The sequence below is a fragment of the Strigops habroptila genome, chromosome 3, assembly GCF_004027225.2.
Source record: "Strigops habroptila isolate Jane chromosome 3, bStrHab1.2.pri, whole genome shotgun sequence".
NCBI lineage: Eukaryota > Metazoa > Chordata > Aves > Psittaciformes > Psittacidae > Strigops > Strigops habroptila.
Window position 1 is genome coordinate 75,066,458 of NC_044279.2, and position 26,549 is coordinate 75,093,006.

General features: G+C 47.4%; 1 protein-coding gene across 11 annotated transcripts in view; it reads right to left on the reverse strand.

Annotated features, from left to right (window-relative positions):
* RBFOX2 (RNA binding fox-1 homolog 2) overlaps positions 1-26,205 on the reverse strand; it is a 173,346-nt gene extending 147,141 nt beyond the window's left edge. For all 11 annotated transcript variants that reach the window (XR_003990376.1, XM_030478014.1, XM_030478019.1 and 8 more), the window contains exon 1: positions 25,750-26,205. Coding sequence is in view for 10 of the 11 variants with exons in the window: in XM_030478014.1 (XP_030333874.1) it covers positions 25,750-25,944 (195 nt within the window). In the remaining variant the exon portion in view is untranslated. The remainder of the gene's footprint in view (positions 1-25,749) is intronic.
* Between the last annotated feature and the right edge of the window lie 344 nt (positions 26,206-26,549).

A 26,549-nucleotide genomic window follows, 5' to 3' on the forward strand; every position in this document is an offset into this window, starting at 1 on the left:
AATAACATTAAAATTCTAACCATTTTTAAAAGCATTCGAAATTACCACTCGGTTTGGAAGCGTGCATGCGTGGGAAGGGATTGTCACAGCACATTCACCTAAAGCCTGTTTCCTTCACAAGTCTAAAAACCTCCTCTGCATGCAATCCCTGGAGACTTCTTTGCATCCAGAAGTTACAATTCCCTCCCTGAGCCTACAGATGAAATGCAGAACAGAGGAGGCCTAAAAACACTCAGCTCCTGAAATTACAGCATCGTGTATCTTCTTATGTGGCACATTCAGATGAAGGAAACAAAAAAGGGAGCCACCCTCCCACTGAACATGCAAACATCTTAAATTAGGTACAGAGAAACTGGCAGTATAGCGAACTCCTGAAGTGGAGCAGACCAAAGGCACCGTGGCAAAGAGCAGATGAGAGAGCCAGTCAAAGCATCAAACCACGCCAAAGCATCACTTGCCTTTTTTGTTCCATTTCTCAAGGTTTCTTTGTAAATACAGCCAACATTCTTATTCAAAGGTCTAGACAGTTGCAGCCCTATAAATTCAGTTCTACTTGCTCCTTCCTTCTGCAAACAACTGCTGGGCCCAAGTATAAAGAGATTAAAACTGAATGTCCTTGAGCTACACAGTGATACAAACCTTGTAAGAGCATGGTTTTTACAGTCAGGTTAAGCCAACCTCAAAAATCCCACTACCAACAAAGGGAATCGCCCTGTTTTTCCCCTTTTGCTCCCAAGTGTGCATGCCTTCACCTCCTGCATGCGCTGTAGGGATCACAGAAGAACACGGCAAGCCAGATCAGCTTGCTCATCCTCCTGGAAACTAATCCATCAAAAAAAAGCAGGATTAGCTTCATGAATAAAGGTGGGCACTATAGGCCACATAATCCCAAACACCTGTACACAGGAGGGTGCAGGACCACATGGCTGGCATCAGGGAGAAGGCAGGGCTCCTCTTCCAATGAAGACATAGTTTTAGATCAGCTTAAACCAATGATGAAACTGCAACAATGTGAGCTTTGCTGACAAGCCTCCTTCTAGAAACTATCAATCCTCAACATCTATCCTTTCAGGCATCTTTCTTCATCAGGGACTGTAGCGATAGGACAAGGGGTGATGGGTTCAAACTGAAACAGGCGAAGTTCAGGTTAGACAGTTCTAAGTCTAAGTCTAAGGAAGAAGTTCTTTACTGTGAGGGTGGTGAGGCATTGGAACAGGTTGCCCGAAGAAGTTGTGAATGCTCCATCCCTGGCAGTGTTCAAGGCCAGGTTGGACAGAGCCTTGGGAGACATGGTCCAGTGTGAGGTGTCCCTGCCCATGGCAGGGGGTTGGAACTAGATGATCTTAAGGTCCTTTCCAAACCAAACCAGTCTGTGATTCTAATGATCTTTAACACTGCTTTAAGATTCAGAGTTTTTACTCCCTTGAAGAACTGATCATAACATCTCCAATCCTGTATAACCTAACTGGATATGGGTTATGTTTGCTCATAATTCTTTTTTCGTCCCTCAGAGCAGGGAGCAATTCAAGACCACTGCTGCTCTATGAAAAACTGGAGCTGATTGAGTTTTCATGACTGAAGGGATGCTTTAGAGGTAGTAGCCATGAGTATCCAAACCCAAGCTGTCATACTTGACCTGTTAATTATTTACAGAGTTGTGAGAATGCACAAGGGAAAAGGCACTTTTATCAATGAAATCTACCCACACTTGGTAGCTAGTTTTCAGATCAGTAATTGGGGAGGGCCTATAAACACAATGTTAATTTCCCCACCACCACCACTGAATTTGCAAAAACACACACGGACCCCTTCTGTTTTCAGTGCTTTGGATTTGTGACCTCCACAACTTCCAGAAAAAAGCACTCGTCTTCACTACAGGCCCATACACCATTATCACAAAGAGATGTCAAGGATTTGACAGGACCGACTGCAAAGGTACTAGCTGACACTGATTCTGGGGAGGATATGGATGGTAGGATGAGTCATGTAGAAGACTTCACTATTAAGCATGCAAAGAGCATGCAGGTTCTGTCATCAGAGCTATCTGTATTTTAGAAATGTTCCTGGTTCTCAGCTTGGTGCTATGCATTCAAGAGCTTTTCCTAAAGAGGACAGGAAAGAACAAACATCATTTCATTATATTAGTGATACCGCTTAATGCATTACAAGAAAGCACCCAAACTATGACCACAAGAAGACAACTTTGTGTATGTATACAAAATCTACATTTATGCACACATATTAAACATATATAGATATGAACCTGACGAAAACTGAAACATAACGGACCAATAATCAAGTCTTAAGGCACCAACACTACCACCTGCAGTGTATAAATGTCTGTCAAAATGAAGCTTGTAATCATCCCGGGTGAAAAAATGAACCTCCCAAATCCCATCCCATATGAAGACAGCACTGCATCAGTCAGAGTCTGTTGAAAGATAGCACTGGTGCCTGGAGGATTACTTGCAGCTTCAAAGGAGCAGCAGAAAGGAAACAAAAAATAAAAGATGCTGGAATTTCACACACATGCAGCTGCTGCATGGGAAAGCTGTTATCAGCCGCACAGAAAGGCACCGTACAGATTCAGGACAGGAGGGTTGAACACATGCAAATCACAGATTGAATGAGATTGCTTCTCTCCCCCACTGCTTTTCAATCAGATCAGGAGGATGAGGGAAAGAGCCGGAAATCTGCTCCCTTCTGGAAAGAGTCAAAAACCTCCTGGGGGAAGAAAAAAAGAGAGAGGGAAGAAGAACAAGTTTTCCCTGTCTCCCGCTGCCATTACCGAAGCCAAAATGGGCATAAATGAGAAGCTCGAAAACTTAAAATCTCTACTCCACAAAGATAATATGAAACCACACAGTCCCAAACTCTGGCAATGCCAATTCTAGCTCTCTCCTGCATCCCAGAAGCCATGTATTACAATAAGGTTTAGCTTCTCCACTGACTACATGTAGAGCTTGGCATTCATGAGTCCCAGCCCACCAGCTTTTGTGTTTATTTCTGTAGGGGCTGAATGCTTTTACCCACAGCAAAATCACATTTGCAAGCCCTGTGTGCTAATGGGGAAGCGCAGCCACAGACTGTCTCCCAGTTGCTGCATGAACACCACTGCAGGCTTCACACCTTTGCAACTTGTTGTCTCCCTTCCACTCATGCAACTTTAAAAGCAATAGGAGGAAGCTTGTTTCAGACATTTCCCTCTTCTCTGCTGACAGGGAGTACTACACCTCTCTCCATTCCAGCTTGTATGCAGGACAAAACAGACAACTGTACCCTGTTCCCTTCCTTCTAGCCTTTTTGATGCAATAACCAGTCAATGCTCACGGACATATGCAATGATCTAGGCTTTCCTAGGGTTTGTTTTCCTTCCCTCTCCGTTGAATCACTTCAACTCTGCTCTGCTGCTTGCTGCAGAAAAGCCACAGCAAGCAGCATTGCAGCCACCACTTCAGAGGTGACAGGATACACCATTGCTCCAGGTATGAGTCAAAGGAGGGGAAAAAAGGACAGCACATCCTTCCTTCGGGTTGTCCATCACAGTCACACAATGCAAACTGAGGCCTGGGAGATAAGCAGTGACTCTGAAACACTTTGTCTTTGGCTGGGGGGATGACGTTCAGCAGGAAAAGCTTTGCACTGGCCAGCAGAGAGGTGCGCCCCTCCAGCGTCCAGCATTTGCACTGGTGTGAAAGGACTGGGTTTCTCTCTGGAAGATGCTATTTTTTCCAGCATCTGCCAGGCCCTAGGGACCCCTCAGCACTTTATCAAACACTAAAATCCCAGAGGGCTGTAAAAGCACAGGATTTAAATAAAAAAACTAAAAGGCAGCCAGCCCCTGCCACTTTGTACTCCATCACTTACATATCACCTACAGAAATCAGTTTTTGAGGGAAATCAGTGATCACAATTCTGATTATTACTCCTATTTGCTCCTCAGATACAGTAGTTTTTAAATATCAACATGACTATTAAACAAAAATTCAACCCATTGTCAAGGCCGATTTATTCATCAAAAATCACCAGAAGGAGATTCTGGACAAAGAGCACAATACAAAGAAAGAGCTGATTTACATGATCCAATTAGAGGTGAAAAAACACTCACTCCTCTGTGCAGCCAGGAGGAGGACCTGAAACTCCATCCGATCCTGCCAGCCGGGACCACAGAGCACTCTGGTCAAAGGGAGCTTCCCCAGGGACCAGCCACCTGCTGTAATTGCTTAAAAAAGAAAATGTAGAGGAACAAAGCAGAGGATCAACACAATGACGGTGGTACCAAATGTACACCTAGAAGTTCTTGCAGGGAGAAGTAATCATCTCCAAAAGTATAAAATGCGTCTTATAGCTTTTATGAGTGGTGATGATGTGAACAGTAGAGATCTTTCAAACACTTAACAAAAAAATTATTTAGGTTAGCAAGACTAAGATAATAGGCAGATGGGGAATGATTTCCATTAGAACAACAAAGGAAACATTTCCTCTCAGAAAATGTGAAACGTGATGGCTTTTTAGCACAACCACCCCTGAAAACTCAGGATGCGGAAAAGAGAACCTCAAATTGTGTGTAAAAAAAATAAAAATAAGGATGTGGTTTGCAGAGAAATCCACGCCACGAAGATGAAATACAGATAGGGTACAATACCAGATACTGCACATGGAGAGAGAACAGAAAAAGATGAGGACCTGGGAGCCCAGGCAGTCTTCAGCACGGCTGCAAGGCAGAACCAGATATAGACACACAAACCTGCCAACAACCCTTCCAGCAGCAGCAAAAGGGCTGGTGCCCACATACACTGCGGATGGGAAGACTGCAGGGCAACCCAGCCTCACCGCCCTGCCGCTACACAGCTCCCCAGCTCTGAACACACGGGGTGCGGGGTGCCCCTGGGGCTGGTGCAGCAACGAATTCATCACCGGGTGCTGGCAGCGTGCCCAACACGGGAATTCAATAGGAACAGCAGGCCGAGGAGGAGTGAATAATTCAGGCACTCCGCTCGTTTACACGGCATTGAGGAAAGACGAAGCCAGCTCACATTGCCTTCAGCCACTCCATACGCTTACATGTGGGGTCCGAATGGGAAGCCAGTGAGCCGGCAGCACATGGGTGGGAAAGCCCCATGCTACCTGGGAATGCTGCTGGCTTGCCAAACTGTGCCATGTGGCAGGAGCCGGCAACCCCTGCCTGGCCTTGCCACCAGCAGGAGCGGAGAGCCGACCGGCTACACAGCACCGCTTGTTCCCCTCACACACAGCTCCCTGTGTCCTGCCGGGAAGGAAAAGCCACTGGGAGGGTCATGTGCTCTCCATCAGCCTGGCTCCCAAAGCTTAAAGCAGAAGAGGATGAAGGCTCTGCCCTAGGAAAGGCTAATGTTAGATTAGTCTATCAAAAATAGGAAAAGCTGCAGAGGGAGGGGGGAAAAAGGGATAAGGAAAGACAATAAAAAAGTGTTGGGGATATGAAAAATGTCAACCTTCAAAGCGACAGGCTTACTGACTCAACATTGCATCATGCAACAGAGGAAACAGCTTTTGGAAAAAACTGTCTGTGCCCATCAGTAATGTCTGCTGATGACCAGGAGCACACAGAAACACTGGGGAGAGTCTCTGCCCCCGCCATCCAGACTGGGAACAGACACTGATTACAACTCAACACACTCCAGAAACACGATTTATCTTGCCACCACTGGGAATGGGAACACCTCAAGAAAGTATCTCTGAATTTCTTTCCTCCCTTTTCCACAAAATCACATCTAATGCTGAAACTGCTCTGCCAGACCTCCAGTCTCGAGGCCAGAAGAGACTTGGCAGATCAACCTGATGTTCTGGGTGCTCCCATTTTTAAGGTATGCCTTCCCCAGCACATGCTGCAACATGGCAAAAATGCCTCCAGCACATAATGAGCGTGCTCCCTCCTCCTCCAGCCCAGCAGTCTGCTTTGCTCCAGAACCAGGTACCCCACATTATCCCACCAGCCAGAGCAAAAGCATGCTGCATCGGCCAGGGCATGAACAAACAGCAGCTACAGCAGCCGACGGCAAGGCGCAGAGCCTCACCGCATACCAGGCGGCTGCTCACAGCACTGAGTCAGTCAGTCTTCACCATGAGGAGTTCTCCCCATCATTTCTGCCCTCCAGGACTTTCCAACAGTCTGATGTGGGGCTGAGCACTTACAAGTGCCAGCACTGTCCAGCTCATGGACACGCTCAAGCAAACAGCGTGTACAATGGCACTGTACAAGGCAAAGCAGATGGAGGTAGATCAGGTCCACTGTGCTCAGTAGGAGCCCCAGGGGAAAAAAAAGAGGAAAAAAAGGAATGTCTCATTTGCTACCTACTCCTTTTCCTGCACAGGCAGACGGACAGGGCAAGGCATCTTCAGCACAGATGTCTGTCCCATTACAGATCTCCCTGGGGCCTGCCAAGACTTAAGACTGTGGTTCAGCAGACAAAGAATCCCAAACCGAACATGAAGCCCCAAGTAAATCCTCACAAGCCTGGACTCCAGCCGCAGCTTCTTTATCTTCACTGCATCTCTAATGCTTTTAAACATTTTTGTCACTCTGCTGACTGTCACAAAGGTAATTTTTGGAATGTACAAATCTGCACCAAAAAAAAAAAAACCAAAACAAAAAAACCACCCAAACCTGCAGAGAGAAAACCTTAACTATAGTTCAGCTGAACACAAACTTAGTACATGGCATATTTAGATCAAGCCTTTTGACACTTCAGATCATACTGTACCAACACCTGCAAACGAGCAGCTCTTCCCCTGTAAACAGAAGTGGGACGAGAGAGAGGGAGGAGGAGAGTATGAAGTCCCTCTCAGTCTTAAATCTCTCATTCCTTTTAACAAACAGGAATTACTGCACCATTAGATTTAGCAACAGTACTTAAAAACAAATCAGATTTGGCAAGAGGAAAATTAAGCTATTGACTCCTGACATTTGCAACTTCGAGTATATTAGACCAGCTACTCCATTTATATTTAGTACACCAGCAAAGAAAGCAGCAGTCTCCAATTAAACAGACACAGCGTAATCTTTACTGAGGGATCAAACGCACCAGAAACCTTCTCCTTCCTGGTGCCACGGCTCCCTGGGAAGCCAGGCTCGCACAGGCTGCGGAAACTATCCCAGCCGAGTGAGTCACTGCTGCTATCCCAACGGGGCACGATACGGAGGGCAGTTGCAAACAGCTGCTGGGACATCAACCAAAACAGGGAGAGAAATTCAGGCAAGGTCCAGATCTTGCCTGCTCCAAAAGGCAAATGCTTCTTCTCACTTCTCTCTTGGTCTGACCACAAGCATCCTCCCCCAGGCTCTCTGGGTCTGTCTCCCCATCAAAGGGGACTATCATTTTAGCTTCACTGACACGATGATGGACTCCAGAAGCTGGAAAAAACTCATGTGATGTGCCTCTTGCTGGCCAGGGAGGGCCTCCTGTAAGAGCTCCTGTGCAGCAAGGTCTCAGGCCATTTCCTAGCACACGGGAAAAGGAAAGCAGCACAAACTGGAGGGGACAGAGGGCTGTGATTTGGGGGTGCAGGGCTCTGTCAAAAAAGCAGGTTTTGATATCCCTGAATTTTTACAGAAGCAGCAGACTTGCAGCTCTCACGTACCTTCCCCAACTCAAACCTTTCAAGGAATTTGTTTATTTCCTACAGGCTCCTCACTATAAAGTGTTCCTTGTTTTCTCTCACTTTTGCACTGGGCACAAACAGTGCTGGCACTGCTTTGGCACACGCTGTCCAAATTCAGTGAAAAAACATGAAGGATGCAATTTCCCTTCAGCTTTAAACTATGAAAACCATGAAAACAAGATATCTGCCATATGACCAACACAACACCTGCAGATACACAGGCATCTAACACAGGGGTCCGTCATAAAAGGGACCACGTCAGCCTTCTACTGACACAGCAGCACCTGAGAACCAGTGAAGCATCTTGAAACATAACCGACCTCAGTTTTCATAACCAACCCTCCTCACTCCAAGAAAACTGGAGCTATTTCATATCATGACCTTCAACCTACAGGAAACAGCCAAAAGCCGAGAAGGAATATTCAGAGAGAGGAAGCAGCTGGAAAGGGGCCAGATGAGTATCTTCAACGTGTATAAAGTTTTCCATCTCCCCGTTTCGGTTCTTGGCCCAGCTGAGAGTCACTGCGTAGTGCTGCGCTGCACCCAGCTGCAAACAAGAACCTCAACCCCAAGGCTCCCCTTGACAATCAAAGGAAGGGTGGGAATCTCTCAATGAGCGTGCCCAGAAGGTGGAAACACAGCATATTTGGCCAAACCTTATTACAGGGCATCTCCGGCCTTCCTCTCCTCTGCCGCTTGCTCACCGTGACAGACCATCTATCAGTCACACAGCTCATCAGCACGCAGTCAGCCTCCTGTCCCCCCCCGCACACCCCCTCCCCGCACGCTCCCCAGCATGCAGCAGTAATTGCCTTTCCTATTAGCCCACAGCGACAAGAGCTGCCATGGCAACCAGCAATGATTTTAATAAGTTGGGTCTGGTTTCAAGGGCACTACGCGCGTGCCGGCACACGAGGGAAGGAGGGCCCGCCGCCAGCTACAGAGCCAGGGCTGAAAACGTGGTTAATGGGAGAAAACCCACACACCAACACACACGTTTATTCCCCTCCCCTGCAGGATGGGAGGGAAACTGCTCACCTCTCAAGCAGTGCGCATGGGAGAGAAGTCAACAGCTACGTGGTGGCACTAAACATGCAAAGGGCATTCCTTGAGAGAGCTACAGTCGCTGCCCAGGTGACAGAAGTGATGTGCAGCTGCACTCTGGGTACAGTGTGCCATGTCAGTGTACACACTGCTGTAGATCTCTCAGCATGGGAGAGACAGGCATAGCAAGCACTTAACCCCACCTCCCTTCCTGAAGGGTACAGCAGAGGCAACCCAGCTTCTTCAACAGCTTTTCTTTCTACACCACTACCAGAGCCTACTCTCAGGTCATTCCTTGAGTCTCCTGGGCTCCAGAAAGGCAACAGGCAGCTACTGGTTTAAGAAATAAAAAAGGTCAGTATTAAGGAGAAAAGTTTTGCCATTGTTGCTGTGCACACAAACACAGAAAAATCCTGCTGATCTAATGGTTTACTTCAGCCCCTCAGCATCTGGGGTCACCTGTCATGGTCTCAGCTACAAATATATGGAAAAGATATGGAAAGATATGGACCTCTTCAACAGGATCCAGAGGGCCACAAAAATGATCAGAAGGATGGAGCAGCTCTCCTGTGAGGAAAAGCTGACAGAGTTGGGGTTGTTCAGCCTGGAGAAGACTCCGAGGAGACCTTATTGCAGCCTTTCAGTTCTTAAAAGGGGCCTGTAAGAAAGAAGGAGAGAGACTTTATAGCAGGGCCTGTTGCAATGGGACAAAGGGTGATGGTTTTAAATTAAAAGAGGAGAGATTCAGGCTGGATGTGAGGAAAAAATTTTTTACACTGAGAGTGGTAAAACACAGGAGGAGGTTGCCCAGAGAGGTGGTGGATGTACGTGCCAGCCCTGGGGACATTCAAGGCCAGGCTGGATGTGGTTCTGGGCAACCTGATGTAGTTGAAGATGTCCCTGCTTATTGCAGGGGGGTTGGACTAGGTCCCTTCCAACCCAAACTATTCTGTGATCCTACACAAGCACCTCTCCTCCTCCCAAGCACACCCCCAGGCAGGACCTTCCTGGCACATACACCCTTCCAGCATACCACAGCCCCCTCTGACACTCCGACGCCCCAGGCAGCTGCTGGCGCCCTGTGTCCCTTGATCCCAGCACCACAGCACTGAGGCCAGGCCTGCGATACCTCAGGCTAATCCACACATCAGCATAAACTACCCTGGAAGAGGCAGTTGCTGCACACCAAGAGCAAAATTGTGCATTACGGATGAACTACTCCAAAAAGCAGGATCCAAAAGGCACAGTCCCACTCCCTTCTCCGAACAAACAGGGGGTTCGCAAGAGATACCCTCTTTTTAAACATGACCTAGCAGGCAGACAGGCACAACATCCACCGCAGTGGAGGCGGCTGAATTTAGCGATAAACTCCTTCTCTTTGGCATTACTCATTTTCTATGAGATCACAAGAAAAAACTCAAAACCAAAAGGAGAGCGGAGGGAAAGGATCACTTCTTTCCGCAGCTGCTTACCATCAGGTCAGCTTAGCCTCGAGGTAAGGTTTCACACCATGCACCCCAAAACAGTGGCTGTGTCTCCTGTAGACGCACCATGGACACAAGCTCTTGTAGCCCAGAGCAAAGGGGTGTTATCAAATCAGACCAACCTGCACCAGGTGGCCTAACACTGTTTAACCCAGTAGTACTGGTACAACATTTGCAAAGCATAAATTTAATGCTACTTTTTTCTTTTTCTTTTTTCTTTTTCCTCCCCAAAAGCCTTTTGAAGGTTTGGTTTAATCAGCTGCTTGTCATCCACTCATCAGCTGCTACAAATAGACACTTTCTGCTATGCAAACTGCACAAATGTCTGTAAACTCCATGTAAAAAACTTGAAGCAAACAGACAAGAGAAAAGCAAGCATGGCATGGTGAAGCCCAGGTTTCCAAATGGGCTGCAAGGCTAAACCCACGGTATCACCCCAGCCTCACAAGCTACACAGACTCACGGGAGAATTCTGTACAACCTCTTCCACCATACCACCTATTTTGCACAAGCCTAAAGAAAATAAGAAACATCTCTGACAACAGGATGCAGATCCATATATGTATTTAAGTGAATTTTGGTGCTATGGGAAGATGCTGTAGTTAAAATGCTGCAGAGCCTACCTTCTGTTAACACAGCAAGCTGATGCTGTACAAGATGGTAGTGGTATGCAGATCACCATGCATTCCCAACACCCTCCAAGAACCATCCTTAGATGGAATGGGCAGCAATTAAGTGAGGAGGCCACGCAGCTGAAACTAGGGGAAGAAGGATGGCCCACTGAACCCAGTGCTCCAAGAACTCTGCTCCTCCATTGGCAGCCTAGTAGAGCCATTTCATTCCTCCGTGCATTACCTTGCACCACACTTTTCTTCCTAACCTGAGTGCTATGCAACTACATGCATTAGGATTTAAGAAGGGCTCAAACCCATGGTAACGGAGGGTAGGCTAAAGAATACAGGGATATCTAACTGCTAAAAACAACAGATTAAATCTATGAACAGGAACCAAGAGATTTGTTTTGATGCCTGTAATGCTATCCGCCTTGAACAAACTCTGTGGGTACATTAGTCTCTGGCTAGCCCATACATGAAAAAACCCTCACGCTACCTAACTCACTAGAGTGACAGAGCCACACTGGAAGCGGTGGAGGAAAAACACTGCTGGGATCCTTCTCTATTCCCTTCATTCAACACCAGAGCTGTGACTGTGAATCTCTCCCCCAAGCAATAGCACTACTTTATTTTGCTGTACATCCTCCCTTTCCAAGCGGTACGTGAAAATGATGCTCCATCCTTGCCAGATTCATTGCTGCCCAGGGAGTTAAACACAGCAGCAATGAATTGACCAGCCTTGTTAATTTAATTCAGCTAGATGGGAAATCTGTAAACAGAAGCAGAAGCCTTGACAATACTATCAGAGGACTCTAAACACAGCACTGTGTAATTTGCTCTTGGTTATTACTGCTAACCATGCAAGGAAGAAGAAATTTTCCTACCAGACATTTTATATTTTTACTGTTTAAATTCTTCCAACTAAAAAGAAAGTTTCCTAAAGGCAAATTAGGGGTTTTTTTCTACCCTTCATGCATAACATGCTGAATTAGCTTTTGACAAGACACATTTCCAGCAACTCCAACCTGGGGCAAACTTAACATTAGATGGTGGTGAAAGTCTCCCTCAAGTCACCAGGGAAGGCAGCACCACATTGAAATGGAGCAGCCTTTGGGACACGAGTGGTACCATGTCCCATCCTCCTTTCCCACTGCAGTGTCCACAGTACACTTGTTCAAATGCAGCCCATACAAAATTCATTTCTAAATTCAATTTTTTCTAGCAACTTCATGGAAATAGTGGCCTCCATGACGAGCACTATGTGGTAACCATCTATAGATAAGCAGATTGTCCGGAGAATGAAGCTAACATCCAAGTGAAGTTAACCATCCAATAGCCTCAACACCCCAGGGAAATGCATACAAGACAGAAAAATACTTACCTTAGGAATTAAAATTGAGAAGTGACCTATTAAGAAGTTCTCCACTACTTCATGTGGCTGTATTCATCATCAAAATCCTGCCCGGGAAGTCAGAGGCAGAGAAAGCCTTACAATGGTAGGAATTCACCCATGGAAGGGGAACAATGCCACATGTTTACTCCTGCCCAAAGAGCCCAGAGGTTTAGGGACTGTCTTTAAAATCATATTCTGGAAACAAAGGTAAAAATTGCTAATCCCAGAACCAACCAGACAGACCTACAAACCTCTGAACCTTAACTGCAAACTGCCAAGAATTCAGGCATCAAGAAATTGGTGACCTGGAAGAAGAAAGGGCTCAGGAGAATGGACATAAAAATCATACTTCAAACTAACCCTGAGGATCAAGTAAACCATACAAGCCAAACAAAACTCTTGATACTACTGTGTCATCAACGTTTTGTCCACTGCACACCTTTTCCAGAGCATTTGCATCATTTCTTTATCAAGCACCAAATCCAAGAGAAGCAACCCCACATAATACCTTACAATAGATAATACCTTACAATAGATACGGCAGCCCAAGCTCTTTACGCTTAGAGACAAACATAGACCACAGAGTTCATAGAGGAGCTTGCTAATGCCTTGTCAGCAACAGTGATAAAATAGCCGAGACCAGGCATCTTGGAAAACTTTAGTGAACATGAGTCAAACCCCATCTCCTGCTACACCTTCCAAGGGTTGGTCAGGGACAGGCACTACTTCAGGAAGACTGTCACCACGTTCATGCTGTATCCAGCAGGTTCCTCATTCTGAGAGGACAGGACCACTCTCCCCAACTCACCTGCACTCCCCACACTAACAAACACTAAAACCCAACAGAAATATTTTTATCATAGGATGAACAAGACTTAGTGAAGCACTATCCATTCCACATCTATATGTTAAAATACACAGACTTGGCTAGTCTTTTCCCTATATATACAGATACCTCAGATTTTCAGATGCTAACGTGATATAGAAGGAGAACCAGATCACTAAAGGTGAAAAACAGAAACTGGTACAGAAAGGATGGAACAAATACAGAAAGAATAAATTCTGTATCAAATGCTGCACTGCATAGCAAGCCAATCTCCATATCGAACTCCAAAAGAGCTGCCAAACCCTGCCCCATGAAGCTACCAAGACTGTGAGCTACTTCTATGGTAAATGCCTGCAGTAATCATGAGTTCCAAAAATGAAACAAACGCCAAGCTCAAAAAAAAAATTAAAAAAAAAAAAAACCCCAATGCAAAAACTGTCTTCCTGTTTTCACTGGAAAGGTCATGCCTATTTAAGGAAACCTTCCCAAGCAACATGGACATGCTCCATCTACATCCATCAACTAACAGCCCAGAGTTAAGCGTAATCACTCATCAAAGAATTCCTAGTCCTTAAAGGAATCGTGGTCCAAGCTGTAAATCCAACCCGTGCTCCTCCTGGTATGCAAAGCAGTCAGGAATACCTGATACCACTCAGGATGAAAACATTAACTCACTGATCAGCAGAGGAGTAATCCTTATTCACCCCTTCCAGCACTGAATAATAGGAGGAGAACACACACACAAAAAGTCTCACAGCACCTCCATCTATTATAATCAACACCTTCTCCATGGGATACACCCATCCCCAGGAGAACCTATATAATGGTCACAGCTGAAAGGGACAGGCTCAGATATGTTCCCAATCCCATAGGCAAAGAAGTTTCAGGACAGAACATGAAGCATCAAGAATTCTTAATGGCGCTAATTTGTGATTTATCAACAGGGAAAAGTTATTTTTCCGAATCTGCAGTACATGGCACTGGCTGCATGATGCTCTTGTTGAAAGAAGACAGAAGAGATCAGGCAAGATGGTAAAACACAGCAATTCTTTTCTGGAAGAGGCACACAAAAAACACCTCAGACTCGATTACAAGCATCATTTCAATTTCCTGCCATAGACGCATGCAGACATATATACATACACACATATATATATACACACACACGCATACCAGATACTTGGTCAGACAACATATACTCAAATCCTAGTCTCAGTCTCATTCACCACATTCAAGTCCATCACAACAGCCCGGTTCTTGGCCAAGACTACCTCACAGGTCAGAAGTGGGCACAGGAAGAAGGGATGGACAGATGGTATGCTGGTTTTGTCTGCGATTGAGTTCATTTTCTTCATAGTAGCTGGTATGCGGCTATGTTTGAGATTTATGCTGCAAACAGTGTTGATAGCAGAGATATTTTAGCTACTGCTTAGCAGTGCTTACACAGAATCAAGGCCTTTTCTGCTCCTCACAACACCCCACCAGTGAGCAGGCTGGGGGTGCATGGCAAGTTGGGAGGGGACGCAGCAGGGACAGCTGACCCCAACTGATCCAAGGGGTATTCCATACCATATGGCATCATGCTCAGTGTATAAAACTGGGGGAAGAAGGAAAAAGGGACATTTGGAGTGATGGCATTTGTCTTCCCAAGTAACCGTTGTGGATGATGAAGCCCTGCTGTCCTGGAGATGGCTGAGCACCTGCCTGCCAATGGGCAATAGTGATTTAACTCCTTATTTTGCTTTTCTTGCATGCATGGCTTTCACTTTACCTATTAAACTGTCTCTATCTCAACCCAAAAGTCTTTCCACTTTTACTCTTCTGAATCTCTCCCCCACCCCACTGGGGGAAGAAGAGGGTGTCTGAGTGAGCGAGCAGCTCTGTGGTGCTTCATTGTTGGCTGGGGTAAACACAACAGATGGAAACACTAGAAAGAGGTAAGTCCCAGCGTAACCCTCTTTATTTGAAAATCAAAATCCACAGGTGGTCCATTTCCTTTTAATTCCCCTTCTGTGAAGCTTTCTCCAGCCCATAGGTGACATTCAGCCACCACACAGACAGCACTGCTCACAAATGCCACTGTCACCTTCTGCTGACTCATCCCACCCTGGCAAGCCATGGCCTTGCCTCCACTGTTTGCAACTGTGACCTCTCAGCCCAGGTCTCACAACACAAGGCCTTTGGCATGCAGACCACCACTCTTAGGGAAATCTGACCAGCCCAAGAAGCCAGAAGTTTCCAAGAAGCACTTAGGTATAAAGGTCATTTAGAGAAAAAGCTTTTAGATCCCGCTGGTGACACTAGCAGATGCCAGGTCTCCACTGGATTCATGTGAGCACTTGGGAGGCCTCCAGACTCGTCTCCTCCCCTTGTTTCAAGGCAACAAGAGTTCCTAGAACACACACAGAGGCACAAAGGTGGCACTGCCAGGTTGGTGTTTATCTCCTCCTGGGAAAAAGCAGTGGAATGGATTGTTTTATCCTTCCCTACAGCTTTATACTACTTCCAATGTTGTGGTCTGACACTCCTGGCAACAAGATAGCGCATCCAGTCCAACATCATTGTCTTCTTGTCCAGGACTCTGCAGATGGCAGAGCCCCAGCCGTACAGCACATTTCTGGTCCCCCCCCTCTTCTCAGTGCTGTACTCAGCTGAGAACAGAACCAAACCAAACACGCATGCAGCAGCAATAAAAAGCAGGCAGTGATGGGATGCATCAGGGACCCATTCTTCAAAAAAAGGAATGAGATACTAAGCCCATGATCACCCAAGTACTTTTCCCCAAGAATCCCAAGTAGCGGGAATGTTTTGCAGCCCAGATGTGTCACAAACCTTCCGCAGCAAAACATGCCTTAGCTTGCCTCCCTCTCCTCCCCACTATCCCCACAAGTGCCCATGCCCTGTGTCCCGAGGAAGGAGGAGAGTGGCCCATCCCCACATCGCCAGCACAGGGAGCAAGTTGTGAACCAGGTCCTGCCTTTCCTGTCTACACAGCAGTTTTCTGCTTGCTAGCAGACAGAAACATGCTTGTAACTCAAGAGACAAGGTAGCTACCTTCTCTCCTAAAATAGCATCTCAATTGCAAAAGTCAAGACTGTGGATTAAAGACACCAGTTACAGCCACCCATGCAACTTCCACCCTGTTTCCTCATGTGCAGGGATGAGGCTTACATGCTGTACCTTCCCTGGCTCCCACTTCCTTGAAGCCTAGGAAGCGCTGCATTATGAGCAGGAAAAACAGCTGCAGAAACCAAAAGGTACATGGTTTTCTCATTAAAGACAAGCAATATCGCCTATAGTTAAAAAGTCAGATTTCAAACTTCATCTTCCAAGTGAAGTTTTGCTATGATGGTGACCAAGTTACCTAATTCAAATTTTTTCCACTGTTTTTTAAGATGAAGACAACATCACTTTACATTCACCCAGCATCACATACTTAATGATCAGCCTGTGGAAGTGGTAGGTATTCATATATACAGTAAACGTTGTAGAGAGCTGCAGATCAAGGATTTAAACATCACCAAAATCCCAGCAGCTACAATACAAAATACAAATCAATCAGGTTGCAAGTGTCAATCAGATTTTTGCAAGACTAGTCTTATTACCAGCACCTCAATTCCCCATTTCTACAGTAAGAGACAATATACCTTTTCTACCTCTCAGGAAAACAGCAAAAATAAGATCATTATTATCTGTGAAGCACTCACACTACACTGGTAAGTACTGTAGAAACGACCATTAAAAATTAATAGTTTTGTATTCAGTGCAAGGTTTAGACTATCTGCAGTAAATTCAGTTTGGGGTGACACATGAGATAAAAAGGAAGAAATGAAATATTGAATAGCACTCAGCCCAAAGCCTGACCTCACACCCATTTTACCTGATAACCAAGCTCCTGAGAGATATAATAGCACCACAGTGAGCATTATCCATTTGATGCACTTATGGAGATGAAGTCATCTCTAAAAATGTAAAATGTACAACCACATTATTAAGACCTCATACGGTGCCTTCTTGTCACATCTTCCTGCTGGGCACTCGCTGGGTCTGAGCTCCGGCCACCACCACGCTGGACGTACCACGTATTAAATCTCCCTTGGCTGCAGCCTGCTGCTGCACTGGTTCTCACTCTGGCACGTTCTCCATCTCATCACCCCTGTGCATTGAGGAGACAGCACACAGCAGCTTCAGACCACCTAGGACAAACACCAACTCCCACAGCATCACCGTAGCATAATACACCCCTTCCTAAAACTGAGGCATTAAAGGCATTCTTCATCTTCACACACTTCAACTTCCACTCCTGGACAAATCAAGACGCAGGACAGACAGAAGCTTCAGAAGTCAACTGACTTCTCCTGCAGGCTGCCCAAGATCTCAGCAAACCAGCACAAGTGATGTGTATTCTTTACTGCTTCACGTTTCCTCCACGATCCAGATCATCCCTGAGGCCAACATCACACAAACCCTTGCTTCCTGCTCTTGTACATCCCACCAGCCCCAGGACATCTGCCCATACAACACTGACAGCTTCCACCTCCTTCAGTATTGCCCCACAGTTCAATCTGCTGTGGCAACACCACAGGAAGTCTGGGTTTCCTCCCCTGAACAAGCCCTTGAATCTCCCCATGCTGCGTGCCTGGTCCTGCTCATAGGACTAGATGCAGCATCACTTAAGAAGAGTGGTCTTTAATCCTAGGAACCACCCCACGTCACCCTAAATCTGAGTTTTGAGAGGAACTGGTGCCTACAGGCAAGGAGAAGCACCTACAAAACATACTCCATCCTGGTCCAGCTTTGCTCCAAGGCTACACAGGGCTTTTAACATGAAGGATAAGGATGGATAAGGATAAGAGGCCTCTGATGAACCTCTCCAGGACAAGAGAGTACAAAGGGTAATGTAGAAGCTTTTTAATGCACACACTTCCTCTCATTTCTTCTTCCCACAAAAAGGAAGCAAAGCCACAGAACAGAATAAAAACCAAAAAGATGGGCAGAGATGGCTCAGAAGCACCATCTCACAGCAGCTGCTCAGAGCACCAGGGTCTCAGGGAGAAGGCACCCAGCCCTGCAGCAGGGCAGAGCCAGCCTCCCCCAGCTTTGCCTGCTCAGGGAGGGCAGGCTGGAGGAAAGGTGACCTTCCCATCCCTCCCCGGGTAAGGGAACGGCAACCGCAGGCAGTAAATTATAGGTCCAGGATCCCATCTACAGCCTCTCCTCAGCCCACGCAGAACTAAATCAAGGCTTTAAAGTGATGCCTTGGGGGGAATCTCTTCCCAGGCATCACCCCCAATGGTGACAACCACCCCAAGTGTCTGCAAGAATCTCCTACTGAAATAGCAGGGGGAAAGCTGTGCAGAAAGCCTCAGCTAGAAGAGCACACTCTAGTCCCTTGAAGAAACCTGAGCAGGATCCAGATCCCAGGGCCTCAAAGGCCTCTGGGGAGAATATTTTCATATTTGCCACACACAGAAATGCCACATAAGGTTGTTTCTTTAGCCTCTCTATTAAAGAAAATTTAGCTACATACAGCCAGAGGGTAAAAAGTGCTTTTTAACACGTTGGGGTTTCACCCCCCCTTAAATGGTGCAGGTTATTCCCCATGTCTATGCTAATACTTGCATTATTACCAGGGCAATTATGAGCAGATAAAACCCCAGAAAGTCATACAAAAAAAAGTAACAATTGCTTATAGACCACACTCTTTGAAGCAAAGCATCCAATCTTCCTGCACAACAAACTCTCCCAGACAAACACAAGCAACAGCCCCGGGAACACACAGCCACTTCAAAAACATGCCAGACCGAATCCAACTGACCCATCCAAGAGATGCAAGTAAAAGATCTCATGCCCTCTTTTCTAATCAGTATGAATCACAAGTACACCCTCCCCACACTCCACAGGTTAGGAGGTGGCAACGGTATAGATTGTTGGACACCAACGTCGCACCAACTGAGCTGGCAGAAACTGCCAGTTTCCATCTCTACCCAAACCGATGCTGGATCCAGCTCAAGTTCAGCTGTCGCCCCTCACTGAATAAGGGGGCTTCTGCATACAACCCTTCTGACGTCCCTCTGATCATTTAGGGCCACAAAAATGATCAGAAGGATGGAGCAGCTCTCCTATGAGGAAAGGCTGAGAGAGTCAGGGTTGTTCAGCCTGGAGAAGACTCCAGGGACATCTTATTACAGCCTTTCACTTCTTAAAAGGGACCTGTAAGAAAGAAGGAGAGAGACTTTATAGCAGGGCGTGTTGCAACAGGACGAGGGGTAATGGTTTTAAACTACAAGAGGAGAGATTCAGGCTGGATGTGAGGAAAAAATCTTCACAATGAAGGCGGTAAAACACTGGCACAGGTTGCCCAGAGGTGGTGGACGCCCCATCCCTGGGGACATTCAGGGCCAGGCTGGATGTGGTTCTGGGCAACCTGATGTAGTTGAAGATGTCCCTGTCCATTGCAGTGAGCATCCCATTTCCTTCATCCCAGCAAGAGAACTGCAAGGGGTGGTTTTGATAGATGCTGTATGTACGCATGACAAGCCAAACAAGAGGGAGACCAGAACAACTCACAAGCCTCTCCCCAGACACCCTGGAAAACCTCAAGAAATGAAAACACAGGTTAGAAACTTCAACCTACAACAGGCCCTTCTCAGCAAAGCCCAGCAAACAGCAAAGCTTTCCTGCAGGAAAGGTGCCCCGGCGCGGTTTGGTGGGACAGCTCGGCCCTGACAAGGAGCACTGCAGGTCAGGACGGTGGCACAGGTCTGGTGAAGACCGTTTCATACAGCCCCCGGCATCACTGGTCTTGGCTCCCACGAACATCTCAAATTCAACCTGGAATAAAGGAGTGCACTCAGGAAAGTGAAGCGGAGGGAGGAGGAAGCATGCTGGGGAAAATACACACCTTTCAAAGTAGCATTTTCCCAAATTTAGAGAAGATTGTTGGCAAAATTAAATTTACTAGAGAGCAAAGGGAGTTAAGGCCCAAAAAGCAGTGAAGCAGCTCTAATCCCTAAACATTGGGAGTATCTCATGACAGCTACACTCCAGCGTCCATTCAGTACCTCTGTAAAAATGTAGATCAACAGAGTGCTTCAATGAACTGGAACTCGTTACCTCTAATTGCTTCTCTCACTTCTCTTCTAGATGTTCCCCTGATGCCTCAAGCCACTGCATTTCAAAAGCAGACACACAAAAGGTCAAGTAATATCCGAGATGGGCAAATTAAATAAAGAGGTTTCCAGCTGACCAAAACACCTGCCCTCCTCTTTTGCTTCGTATGAAAACTAAGGTTTTCCCCACACCATGAGGCAAGTCAGCAGCATGGGGCAAGAGGTTTTGAAACACCTTCAACCAATGTGACCGCTAACATTTTCCAAAGGGGCAGAGGTTCCTGTGCAGCAAACCAAAGGCTGTTAGCCACAGGCTTTATTTTTCCAAGCTAACAGGGTCTGTCCTTCAGCAGCAGTCTCCAGGGCACCATGGACCACACACAGAATCCAGTTCAGGCCTGTCTCAACTTCAGTTTGGCTTCCCTACTGCTAGTGCAAGAGAAGCAGTTTATTTTACTGCTGCCCCCTTTGCATCTCCTGTGTTCTGGTACTCCTGATGCCACCAGCCTCACCGTAGCAGAGCTGCTGAAAGCCCTCAGCACAGCCACAATAAAGCATGAAGCAACACAGCTGTTAAACCTTGAGTGACCAGCTCTTCTTTGAGACAGTCTTGAAAAGAGAGGTGTGAACCCCCCGATGCAAAAGGGCAAGGTGGGAACCCTGCTTGCTAGGTCAGGGGGACAAAAAGCTGAAGAGGGTATTTCACAGGACATGCCTGGGAGAGAGGTGTGCTGCTCTGAACTCACCTAGGTGGGTAACCTTTTCAAAATGCGAGGCAGAGCGCAGGCTTTCTGCAAAATGCCAGCGCGCTCATGTTTCTAAATGGGAATTCTGAAAAGGAAAAATAAAAAGCATATGTCTGCACACACGCAGAAGGAAACGATCTCCAGTAGAGCCAGCCCTCTGTTTGGCTTCCAACCTCGCAACCTCGGCCATCACCTTCAAACACAAACCTCTGAAATCCAAAGAGAAATACCAACAGAGCCTGGAGGGGTACAAAAGCATCCAGAACACTTTACTTGGGTTTTCCGTTCCCCTGAATACGGGAAGAAAAGAGGCAACATTAAAGTGCTCTCAACATCTCTAAAATGCCAACTTTCAGTCTGTTTGCCAAATGCTTTCTTTGAACTGGAGATTTCTAAGTCTTCCCAGACTGTGTCAGGTCTAACTCAGGACACTAAAATATTTTACAAAAACCCACAAAGGATAAAAGCAAACACAGAAATAACAACAAACTTAAAGGTGATTCATTATGTCTCATCACATCAGCACAGCCTGTCCAAACAGCATCCCAGGAAACCTCATCCTGGACCCAAGGCAGGGGTCAGATTCTAAAAATTAGAACATCCTTTCTTTTCTAGAATATATTGTATCCCCTGTATTGCTCTGCATCTCTTTATAAGATGGCCATGCCATAAATAATAAGAGGGATGAAAAAGCTAACCTGATTACATGGCTTTCCTACAATTTACTGGAACTAAATGTTCTCTTCTGTAAGATTTAAAAACACAGATTTCCACTGGGTCCTCTAAAGCACAAAAGCTGTTATTCACTGTCCCCCTCTAAATTACAGTTCCAGTCAGCCTCTTACTTGTAAAACCCAAACCTGTCTTTGGAAATTATCAGCAGACTGATTTCTTGCCCTCCACAAAGGGGCCACAGTTTGAATGAGGACACTGGTTGTCACGAAGCACCAGCAACATCCCCGCTCTCCCTTTCGGTGGCACGCTGCTGTTCAAGGTTCCCAGCCTCCATGCTGCAAGGAATTAAGCTGGTAGAAGGTATTACGGAACATCTTCTGGTTTGTGGTAGGAAGAGAAGCCACAGAATTTCTTGCGGAGCAAAAACTTATTGTCTATTACATCATTATTCAGTCACAGGGGACTGATCTCAACACCACTAGTCATCTTTACAAACCCTATGCAGACATGCCTGAATCACACACGAAGTCACCACTCCTCGCCACCTGTAGAAGTTTAGGTGGACTGGGTAGGGCATAGGCCACGAGTCATTCATGCACACAAGGCATTCATGAAGGAGGAACAAGGATCAGCTCTGTTCACACCTCATATCGAATTCCAACCACATATTACCCCTAGGTATAATTTTAATTCACTAACCAGCCTAGAGCCCCATTAAAAAGTTAAATCAACATTCAGCTTGGGGCTGAATGAGGAGTTGATTAAATCATTCAACCCCATGCAAAGAAACTGGAAGATATTTTAATAACTTTCTCCAGCAGTGGAAGCTGGCTGGTAGACCTCTAGCACCTCGATGGAGAAGACAAACACGGCACCCTGGAATTACACCCTTGTCTGCAGCTCCAAAGAGAAAGAAGGGACACTTCCCATCTAGCCATAACATTTCTCGTCTTTCGTCATGCAAAGAACAGAGGAGGAGAAAGATTATTGCAAGGGTACTTTCTCTTCCACCTGTGAAGCAGTCAACCTCTTCTGACAAACAGCAAATATAGCCGCACCAACAACTGCATTTCAGTGCAGTTTCACAAGTGACTTAATCCAATATAACTTTCCTTTTTTCCTTCCCTCTGTTAGGTACTATTTTTACCCAGATCAGCAAGCTGATCCAAATGATTCAACTCATGAAAGCCAGCAAACAGAAAGCAAGCTAGTATTTATACAGTTAAAAAGCAGCAGTACCTTTGGGGCCCTTCACTTCCAAAGCTTACAAACATATCCAAATACTTCCAGGAGACATTCCTGGCCAGTGGCGTTTGATTTTTGCCACTTATGGACCAGAGGAACTAAAATGCAGCAGTTTGTGCTGGACCTTTTCCTCCCACACCACGATTAACTGAAATATGGCCCAGAAGCAGATAGCAACCATGATCCGATTTGTCCCAATCCCATCTCAAGCAGCTTTACACCACCCTCCTAACAAGATCAGCACTGGCCAAACACCATTTATCCGGCCTGATCAAAGATGGATTAGATAATGAAACCCTAACTGCATAAGCTGTCTGAGCATGCTGGCCTGAGACAGCAGAAAACAAGAAGCCCAGTAAATTTAAGGCCTATTTTAAGCTTTAGTGCACACTTTACGCCAAGTTCTTATTAACTAGTTACTATCTCATCTTCCTGTAGGCTAGTTTTTATATTTCATATTAATAGACAATAAAAAGCTATTAGTTTTACCAGTGCAATAGTAATTTCTATAGTTAAATGATTTACTTCTACATCATATTCATAAACTGAAACATTGGTAGGTAGGGGTTATGCAAGGAAGAAATTGTGACAAGCGTGGCACCCGGGATTTCTCATTATCAGCCCAGAGACACGAGGTCACCAAGTTTACACAGCAACAGCCTGTGGCTCTGGAACAGGAAGTAGAAAATTGACAGGATCTGCAGGAAAAACAAGGTACGACAGTTGCTGGTGTTATTTCCAGCTTCCAGAAAGACGCTGGTCTTTCTAGGGAGGAAAAAAAAAAAATCAAATAATAGGTTCTTTATTCCTCTTCTAAGCATTATGTACAGTTAAATAGAGTTTAATAAAAGAACCCGTTAATTCTAAAATAAGATACTTGAAAAGAACACACTATTTGAACAGAAATCTTCCTGAAAGGCAATCTTATGTTTTGACTTTTAGATAAAAAGATATCAACTTCCCAAACATTAGAGAACATTTTTCCTAGGTCTGATATGATTTGTAAGTTCAGCTTCAAATTTAGTATTTCTTGCTTACAACCACGAGAAGACTCTCCAAATAAATAAATCACACTCTTTAACAGTAAAAAAAGTCAAGGGAAACTTCTGGCCATAACAGTATGTGTGTGTGCATATATACATATATATGTTTATTTTCATTTTTTATATTGAAAAGATTGAAAAGTCTTTTCTATATAGGTAACACATGGAAAGATTAAAATGACGACAATACCAAATAACTACAATACGCAGGTCCTCATCTGAAGAATAGTAACACTGACTCTAAACACAGCCTTAAAACTAGACTCTACTAGTTGCACTCCTCCACCGTTTGCCGGTGTTTGACACAGAAACAAAACCCAACTTTCCACTAAGATCCACAATTAATCCCTGCCACAGTTACCATCAGTATTACACACTGCTGTGCACAGACACTGTTGTACTGCAATTTTAGTATCTTGTACTATTCATTGAGCAGATAACACAAGCTTTCCTCGATGCAAATATACAGGGAAGCCCTTCATGTATACAGAAATTACACTCATTTGTAATTAAAAAAAAAAAAAAAGGAAATTTTCAGACTGCTTTGTTAAACCAGTTCAAATCCCTTCCTGAGCAATTTTAAGTTGATTTACCACTGGTTTACATCAACACCAACCAGTTTAACCAACAACTGCAGGTAAACTGGTGCATCTGTAGCTACGCAGGACCTGTGTCTCAGTTCAACTCCAAAGAGCTGGAAGAATTTCATGTCACCACGTTCATGCACTCATTCACAATTCCTAGCAAGACGCAACGTATAAGCACTACTCCTTCAAGGCTGAGCATCTTTCTCTTGCAATTATACATGTTGTCTGAGTCACACTTGACACCTACGTGTGGGAGAAGATACTACTTCAAGGAATAAAAGAGCACCGTGCAGTTTCCCCTGGCCCTTGCGGGAGCACGAGCAGCAGCACTGGGGTGTGAAGCTCCAGCCTGTATACAGCTCACACCACCATACCAGGGAAAAGTGATGTTGTGAGGTGGAGGGACCACCACGGAAGGCTGAACATCAAACAGAACCACAAACAAACCCCTCCTGCTGCAAGCTATTTCAAAAATAATAACAAAAGAGAAACTTGAGCGTGCAAACTGGGGACAGCCTGGGAAATAAAAAGGGAAGATTGTTGGTCAGCATTTGGTGTCTAGATAAGAAGCATGCTGGAGAGGATGCTCCCCTTAGAAACTATCCGCAACGTTCACCAACCCAAGAGAAGGAGAAAGAGAAACAAGCTCAGGTGAACCAACCACGCTGTTTCCACAGAGCTCCAATATACTCCTCACAAGAAACACAGAAGCAAAACAGGCCAGCACAATGGCCATAACAAAACGACCCTGCACAACACCCAGACAAAGGAAAGCAGAAATCCCTCGGCAGCATCACCCCACAAACACAAAAGCGAACGCACCTGGGAAGAGCAATGTTTTGGGGACGACCAAGACGTGCTGGCAGGAGACGGCGGGAACGCAAGATCCTGCTGGCAGCCCTGGGCCGAGCGGGAAGGCGCCGGCCCGACGCCCCGCGGCCCCCTTCCCCTTCCCGAGCAGCACCTGAGATTTCTCCCCGTGGTTTACGCGACCCGAGGCGGGGCGGGTCAACCCCCGCCGACCCACAGCCCTGCCGGTGCCGGTGCCCGTGCCCAGCGGCACTACCCGCGGCCTCCCAAGGGTCCCCGGCGGTGCCCGGAGCGCCGGACCCAGCGGCGGCTCCCCGAGGGCCGCCCCACGTGCTGGGCTGCGCCCCGGGAACCGGGGACCCGCGGGGAGCAGACCCGGTGCCAGCGGCGACGGAAAGGGCCGCACGGCCGTCAGCAACGCGCGGGATCCCGCAAAGCGAAATTAAACGCGACCCAGCCTCCCGGCTCCCGCCGAGCTCCGGTGCGGGAGAGCCGGCGAGGGCCCGCCCGGCCCGGCCGTGCCCGCTACCTGCATGCCGCCGCCGTCGGCCTCCGCCTCCGTCCGCAGCCGCTTGCTGTGGCCGCCCTCGGCGCCGTCCCCACCGGGCATGGGCTGCTCCAGCTCTGGCTCCCGCTTCACGCCGCGGGCGGCCCCCGCGCCGCCGCCGGCCAGGAGCTGCGGCTGTGGCTGCTGCTGCTGCGGGGGCTGGCCGCCCTCCGCCATCCGCGCCGCCGGAGCCCCGGCCGCCCCCCGCCGCGATCGCCCCGCTCTGTCACCGCGACGCCCGGCGCTGCCGGAGGAGAAGCCGGGAGGGGAGCAGGAGGGCGAGCCCCACGCCTCGACTACACCAACGGGCGCAGCGGGCTCCGGCCCACCGGAGCGCCTCGGTCACGGGCTCGGCAGCGGCTGGGGAGGGGCCGAAGCCCCTCGGCAATCTCCGGAAACGCCGGCCGGGCCGCCGGAGCCGCACGACCCCCGCTCGGCAACCTTCGGCGGGCGGGGCGGGGGCGGGGCGGGGGCGGGGCTCGGTGAGGGGCGGGACCACCGCGGGGCAGAGGCCGCCCGTTGCCGCCGCCGCCGCCGTGAGGCGCACGGGGCGGCGGGAAATGGCCGCCTGCCCGCCCGCCCCTCCCGCCGCGCCCCGAGCCCGCCGCAGGCGGCGTCCGCCCAGCCCCGCGCCCGGGCTGAGCCGGGAGCGCGGCTCTGGGAGCGGCTGCGGGGGGAGGTGGGTGAAGGCGGCCTCGTCATCGCCTGCCCCCGACGGCGGCTGGCTGCGGCGGGGCCGGGCCGGAGGCCCCTGGGTTTGGGGCGTCTTTGTGGTGGACCGT